We start from the raw sequence: 8,200 nt of genomic DNA, 5'->3' as shown, positions 1-8,200 counted from the left end.
ATGGGTCAAAATCACGTCCATCTATTTAAACCCTTAAAGGGGTTTTCTAGTCAAAAATACTATCGGTAACATCAGGATAGGTCATCAATAGTTGATCGGCTGGGGTCCACTGCTCCGGACCCCGGCCAATCAGTAGTGTTGGTGCAAGTTGTCAGGGCCGCAATAACAGAGATCAGAGCAGAAGCCCCTGTGCCGACCTCCCATGTAGTGGCCAGCACTGGTAACTACACGCACAGCTCTCATTGAAATCAATGAGAGCTGTGCCTGCAGTTACAAGTGTTGGGCAGTACATTGGAGGTCAGCACAGGGGTTTCCGCTCTGATCTCTTTGTATTTGGAGCGGGAGTCTCCGCGCCAACCTCCAATGTAGTGGCTGGCGCAGAGGCTTCCGCTCCAACCTCTGCCCACACAGCTTATCAGTCAGGGTCTCGAGCAGTGGACCCTGGCCAATCAACTATTGATGACCTCTCCTGATGATAGGTCATCAATAGTATTTTTGACCGGAAAACCCCTTTATGATAACTTGTCATTGAAAATTATCACAGTGAAGTTAAATGGTGTTATATCTGTAGGTTACCATTGAAATGACACTTTTATAAACATGTCTCTTTGACTCGATTTCTAAAGTTCTGTTCACATCACCTATGGGCTTTATGCTCAGTGCATATGTCTAGAAAATGTCCTGATGTATATGCCAAACGTAAGGTCCCAACATATGTAACAGTAAACCATTCAATTACACATATCGTTCATAGGCTCTGAAGTTAAAAGAAAAAAAAGGTATATATACAGTATATATATTTCAAAACTAACTGCCACATGGACACCAAATTTCCGTTGGGCCTAAGGGGGTCTATGAACCTGTTCAATGTATGTGCCAGAAATGTTTACAAGGCATACCCTGAATGTAAACACTAAATTCACTGGGAACACATTAATCTACTTACTAATACTTGTCATGTATTCATTTACTTATTACCTTATTTATTTTATTTTTTTATTGTTGTTCATTATACTGCATAAATAAAATGTAAAATGTAAATTTTAGGTCCTTTCAATGAAAAACAGTACATTTTATTTGGTCAGAGTTCACAACAGTCATATAAATAAACTCAGATAATATGTCCTGGTATCAGATAACGTTTACCATGTGACAATTCAGTGATAAAATGTTATCAACAAGTCAAGAACTTGGCCATTGCCCATTTTTTCATAGACGTTAGGTAAGCAGCAATGTTTCTGAAACCAGGGACCATGGACTATAACTATCAAATAGAGGTGAGCGAGCATGCTCGGTTAAGGCAGATACTTCCCGAGTAACTGCAGTCGTCCGAGCAAATGCAGGGGGGAGGGCGGGGTCGAGAGTGAGAGAGATCTCTCTCTCCCCCACGCTTCCACCCGCCGCCCCACCGCATTTGCTGGGACGACTATGCAGTTACTCGAGAAGAGCGATGCTCGCTTGAGTATCTGCTTTCACCGAGCGTGCTCGCTCATCTCTATTATCAAACCTTTAGATCGCAGATTATAAAATTCAAGTTAGAATGTTACACTTCTTTCCCAGCAGGCAATGTATAATACTGTAGGCTCAGTAGAGACAGTTCCGCTGTACGTGTATTCAGAAAGTATGACCATATCCAACCCAAGTAACCAGTAGGATATTGAACATTTTTCAAAATTAGTAGAGAAAAAAAAATGTAAATGCAAAAATTCTCAACTTTTTATGTGCAAGTCCACTGTCAGAGCCGATACTGGCATGGATATCAACCAACTGAAAGAAGCAGTGCAAAACCGAAAAACATGGAGGGAGCTCGCCTTTCGGGTCACCGAGGGTCGTGAACGACTAAACGTCTAACAACAACAGACTGTGAAAGTCTACGAAAAGTGGAACCATTGGGCCCAACTGTTTGAGTTATAAAGAAGTCTTGGCCTGCACAACGATAAGATTGTCAAAGATTCTTATCACGGAGACACAGATTGTGATACCTTTGATATTGCACGGCATGTTTGTTCTTCAGAGGACAATCGGGTTTATCTCTGGTCATAAATGAATAGTTTCAGTCAATGTGCTGACAAGATGGTTCACCGTCACATTTTTTTTTCCCTAAGAAGGGTCACAGTTTTGGTAAACGTGACAAGAATTTCTAATTCACGATAGAGTCTTCCATGGTGATGAGGTTTTTGTGCCTTCCTCTGGATCAACAACACAGGAGGATAAAACAGACTGGACTAGATGGACATTCGGCCTTACAAACTATGTTACTATGATGTCTTCTGTTCCAACTTCAAATTTTTCTTACTTACATAAGTCTGAAGATTGCTAAATATACAATGCTGAATGAAATCTGTGTTGTCTTCAAGAAGCTCTGATAGCAGATCTATTATATTGTACTGTCAACATGCAAACCCAATAACCCACGGCCAATCATAAATAAAAGCAAAAGTAGATGTTCAGTTTATGCAACTGCACACATTTTATTATCTTCAGTAGAATATATTAGCACTCAAAAGCCTGTAGATTTACATCGCTTTTATATATTACACATGTACAGTTCAAAGTTACAGCTTGACATATTAAATGTATACAGTATGTCATTTACTCAAAGGAGTAAATGGAAATATATTTGGCACATGACTGAGACCAAACTGAACCAACATCTGCTGTACTTTAACTCTTAACATAAGGTCGAGTGAATTCGTATAAAATGTTGACACGGCCAATTGCTTTCATTTGGTGAAGAAGGTAATCTACTGTAACATTCTAATATCGGCTGCCCAATAAAAGCTATTAGGATAAGAGGTTAATTAGAGGAACGCAGGTAATAAGATATTGGCTGAAGTATCCAGGCACATTTTTGTACTTTATAGAATAAGTTGTTTACTGTTTGTTTACCAGCCATCGTACAGCTGCTGCAATGTTACCTCAGTTTGGTCAATATCGGGTCACAGCACTGAAAAGATTTAAGTCAAATTAACTCGATTTAACAAATACATGATTCATTTATATGATTCTTGAGGAGACTGGAAAAGGTTTACGGCCTCAATGTGTCAATCTGATTACATTTTGTTATATTCATCAGTTTAGTACTATTATACATATATAAGCCTTAACATGTCCCGTGTTGGATTGTAACCAAAAAGTACTGCCACCATGTGGTTGGATGACCGCATGACGTGTTAAGGCTTTTATATATGTAGGCTAATGGAGGGGAACTTGACATCTAATTTTGTATACTGTGGAGGACACTGTGACACATACTCACCAGCTTGGGGGTGTGGGTTGAGGAACAATAATGCTGCGCCACCCATGCTCCAGTCTAGTGAAGAGCAGCCCCTACTACGCTCACAGTCAGCGCCCACATCAAAGCGCTGTACAGCAAGGTACAGTGTCATGTGGGCGGTACCAAGTGTGAGTAGGGAAAGGGGTGGAAGGGTGGAGAGGGGAAGCTATCTCATCCAAACTCACTCCACTGTGCCCTGCACTCCGCAGTGTAGGGGAGATCAGTTCTTGCTACAGTAACCTGCACTTTTGGCTTAGTTGCTTTTGCTTCACTGACCTGTGGCCAGCCGCTCCTCAAGTGGATCCATTATCACCTGGGACAGGCTATCTACTAAAATGGTTCTTAAATACATGGATTTTTTTTCTCTGCATTTAAAGGATTGTTAAAAACATACATTTCTGTAGTACAAGGCTGCTCCTCTCCTAAATACAGATGTACAAATCTGTGCATACATAGAAATCATGTCTGTAAGGTTTATAACGAAGCCATAATGGTGTGAAGGACCCGCTTTCATTCCTTGGGAGTCTGCTGGAGAGCATCATTTCCAGACTACGCTATACTTGCCGTAAACAATACCACAAAGGCCGATGTAAGCCCTGATGGATACGGGAACACAGTCTATTGAAAAGAGAGCTGACAACTCTATACCAATGTACTATTAAATAAATGAGTGCTACGAGTATTCATTCATGTATTGAGAAATGGAATGATATTGGCCCTTCATTTTGACTGGCTTAAGTAGTATGGACATCATCTCAATGATATCTTTCTGCTTTGACTATATTTGGCCAATGCTGAGATCAGTGATTGGCCACAGATGTCATGTGTTTAGACAGCACACCAACAGCTACATGGTTGTAGGTGGAGATGGAAGGCTACCGGAGCACCAGGTACATTAACAGGATGAGTATAAGTCATTTTAATGCAGTCCACGCTTAAAATTTCTGATTCCTCACTGCATAAGGGTGGTTTCACATCTACGCCGGGGATTCCGCTTTCCTGCTTCATCCAGGGAGCAGGAATGGGGAAGCCCCGTGGCCGAACGGTTCCATCTGGATGGAACTGAACAGTGACGGCAGACTCCATGGACTATAACGGGGGTCTACCCGCTTTCCACCCAGCTGGCCGGCTTTAGGACAGCGCTTTTTCTTCTAGTATTTTCAGCCACATCTGTGATACACCTCTGGCTTGAGGTTCCGGCGCAGATGTAGGATCGCCCTAAACTTTTTAAGTCTTGTTAATTTATATCGTATTTCAGATCCAATTTCAGTAGATGTGCACAATATATAAGACATGGCATCATTGTTAAGAACCAATTATATTAACCTCTTTGACAGATGCCCTACAGCCACTTGGTAGACCCAAGAGGAGTCAAAAAACACAATTCCTTGCAGTTCTAACACCTCTATGTTGGTGCTTTTCAAGACTTTTTTTTAGTGGATGTCTTACTTCTTAGGAAAAGATGCAACCTGAAGTGCTTTGACATTGAAAAACCAACCGCATTTTTGGAGCCAACATAAAGTGAAAAGAGAGCATTTTTTATGAAAAATAAAAAAAATGATGATGCTGAATTAAATATTAATATGAATTCATATATATATATTCTTCATAGAGGAAACTATGTTAAGTTATACATAATTCCTTTAGCACAGTATTAAAGCACATACACACACCCCACCAGATTCATACCAGTAAAACAATGAACATTCGCCCTCTTTGCTGTTACTTCATCTTTTCAGTGTTGGACATTAAGTGCTGAGTTTATTTTCATTCAAGGCTTAAGATCTCCTGATGTGTTTAACTTCACAGTGATATTTACTGCACCTCAACAAAACGGAGCGGTCAAGGACACTTCTTAAAGGTGTAAAATCAGTTGTTACCCGTCTGAACCTTAGAAACACGATATCGATTGGTGTCTACATAATACTACGCTCAGCATAGACAGAAACCTCCTCCAAGGTGTTTGATAAGAAACGATTCTCGTCTTATTTGGCATTAGGATGCAATGGAACGTCTACCATGATGAGTAGCTGATAGAGTTGAGCGAACGTACTCTGCCGAGCTTGATGCTCGTTCGAGTATTAGCGTACTCGATGGTGCTCGTTACTCGACAGAGCATCAAATCATGTTTGACCCCGCCACAGTTTTTGGCTGCTCCCCACTGTGACGTGCCTGTTTTGGCCCATCCCCGCTGCAACGTAGCGTGCGTCATTGGCAAATTTTTTGTCTGGCAGGAAGGGGGAGAGAGAGACAGAGAGAGAAAGAGAAAGAGAGAGAACACAAACCAAGAAAAAAAAAAATAAAAATGCTCGGCACCCGGCGTCCCACATACAAAAATGCTCGAGTCTCCCATTGTAGTCAATGGGGTTCGTTACTCGACTAGAGCTCTCGAATTTTACGAAAAGCTCGACTCGAATAACGCGAACCCGAGCATTTAGGTGCTCGCTCATCTCTAGTAGCTGACCATCCAGTAATACTGAACGATTCTACCCCTCTAACAAATGTCCAAAACTTCTCAGTTCTGTTTTGTAAAAGACGCATTAACTTCTCATATTAAAAAAAAAAAACTCAAAAGAACGAAGTATAGACCAGCTATGTAATTCCATGAATTTCAGATTTTTTTATAGAAATCATCATCAGTATAAATCCATCCGCGACCAGAAAAACAAACGTTAAATATGGCTGGTCTTGATCATTTGAGATCTTAAAGTGCACACAACGAGATTAATATGTTTCTCCATAGATATATACTGAAGTAAATAGTTGTTTTTTAATAGTTTTCACATGCGTGTTGTATGTCTGCGGACTATATTCAGCCAACATGTGATGGGTTACTTATCTTACCATCTTGATGTCTTATTAACTTGTACCGTAGTTATCAGTGGCGGTGACTTTCCGTGTCGACATATATGGCACATGGAATTTATCATGAGAATCCCAGAGAATGGGTAAGAGTCCATCCTTGACTACCAAGATGGCATGCGCTACAATGGGTTTCCTCAACGCTGACATGCTTCCTAACTAACGACGTATGATAAATACCCTCGTATTGCATAACCGCCGCACCTAGACAAGCGAAAAAACCCAATCTTTCTGTATAAAAATCAACTGGAAGACATGTGAAGAGCGAATCTTTCTTATCTTTGGACAAATATCGGGGCACGAAATATTAGAAAATGCTGCTGTTTTTGGAGTTTGGCACTTTTCAAGACATTTTAATGCAAAAAACCACAAGATATAAAATTAATACCTGCTATGAAATGGCGTAATGTAAAAATGGCAGCGTAATGTTATGGTGCTTTTTGTGACAGTCCCTTTATTCAGTAGAGGATTGTAAAATAAGCTGTGTGGGGGAAACTTACTAAGACCGACATTCGTGGAGCGCGGTGCGCTGAATACATGAAGAGGCTTCTTAGTGTATCCAGCGATAATTACCGGCAGCTCTCTGCGTCTTCTCAGAAATGGACTACCTCTTCAATACCCCACCACTTTAACGCTGGTGTGCCGGAGGACCCTGCAAGGCTTTATTTTTCGGTAGTGATGATGTAACCATGTGCCTGCTGTAGCCAATCGCTAGCCTTGGAGGTGATGCTACTATGTGCATCAGGAGAACGTCGAGGCCGGTGACTGATGCAGCAGGTACATGGATGTATGGCACGTCATCACTGCAGGACAATAATGACCTATGAGGACCTCTGGAGCATTAGCGCTGGAACAGCGGAGGATTTAACAGGTAATGTTTTTCCTATTTTTTAATATTTCCTGTTGTTAGGATAATTTCTTTAACTCTCGGACCCCCCTTAATGAGAGGCTCTGTGAATACAATGTGGTCAATGTATAACTGTCATGACATAACTACACACATTCTTGTTCATGAACGGCCTCTGGATTCTTTCCCCTGTGAGTGATTACGGAACATGTTATATCTAAGGCAACTTACATTTTACCTCGGTGGTCCAAATGTAGGGAACACAAGACATTGTAAGGACATGAGAGACTGTGCTTCGAAAGAGCTAATGCAAAAGGTTCACATTGCTGACCTAGATGTCACAATCCAGGAAAAGAACATGCTTACTGGTAATACATTCCAAAATGTTGGGAACTTCATGTCCCCATATAAAAAGTGAAGTACTTTACAGCTGTCTTTTCCATTTAATCTGCTGGAAACAGGCAGAAAGTGCGAGTCCAAATAGTGAAGAGGAAAATCTGAGTTTGTCGTCTTTGTATGACACACAACGTTCTGTGAGGTCCTTATGCGTTCAACTTCCCCGACTCGTTCAGAACTGTGATGTCTGAGTGAAAGATATGTTATCTGATTTATCTACTGAAAACCCTCCATTCACATAGGACTTTTTCACCTCATCATCCTCCTCCTCGTTTTTCAGTACTGTGGGCTCGATGGCAAAAGGGTTGGCAATGTTGACCTCCGATGTGACGTCCATTTGCTCTAATTCCTTCTTGGAGAGCTTCTCTACTATCCCAGTTCCAAATGCATCACCAAGGACATTTACCATGGTCCTGAATCGATCCCTACAGAAGAGAAATGTTTAGTTAATGATGTTGCGTTACATTGTCCATTGACGATCAACAACTTGCTAGAAGACTGTTACAAGAAAGTAACATATCAGTTTTTGAAAAGTAAAAAAACAATAGCCATCCGAAGACTTTTGTGGTCATAATGAAAATAGACACTACAGTTGCAGGAAAAAGAGAACCCTTTGGCATTACCGGGATGTCTGAATTCATTACTAATAGAATGTGATCTGATTGTTGCCTAAGTCATAATTATAGACACAGTTTGTGTTTTGTCCTTAACCCTATCGAGTTTCTGAATTTGATCTAAAGAAGGCATTGCATACAAGGCATCCCAGAAATATTGATGAACTGAAACACCTTTGCATGGAGGCATTGACCAAAATTCCG

General features: G+C 40.9%; 1 protein-coding gene across 1 annotated transcript in view; it reads right to left on the bottom strand.

Annotated features, from left to right (window-relative positions):
• Window positions 1-1,522: 1,522 nt before the first annotated feature.
• SLC1A1 (solute carrier family 1 member 1) overlaps window positions 1,523-8,200 on the bottom strand; it is a 56,280-nt gene continuing 49,602 nt past the window's right edge. Inside the window, exon 12 of the mRNA XM_066604235.1 lies at window positions 1,523-7,807. Within this exon, the coding sequence (XP_066460332.1) occupies window positions 7,555-7,807 (253 nt within the window). The 3' untranslated portion in view covers window positions 1,523-7,554. The remainder of the gene's footprint in view (window positions 7,808-8,200) is intronic.

Source organism: Eleutherodactylus coqui, chromosome 5 (genome assembly GCF_035609145.1).
Source record: "Eleutherodactylus coqui strain aEleCoq1 chromosome 5, aEleCoq1.hap1, whole genome shotgun sequence".
In the NCBI taxonomy this organism is placed as follows: domain Eukaryota; kingdom Metazoa; phylum Chordata; class Amphibia; order Anura; family Eleutherodactylidae; genus Eleutherodactylus; species Eleutherodactylus coqui.
The sequence above is the reverse complement of the archived record's forward strand: the minus strand, read 5'-3'. Positions and strand labels throughout refer to the sequence as shown.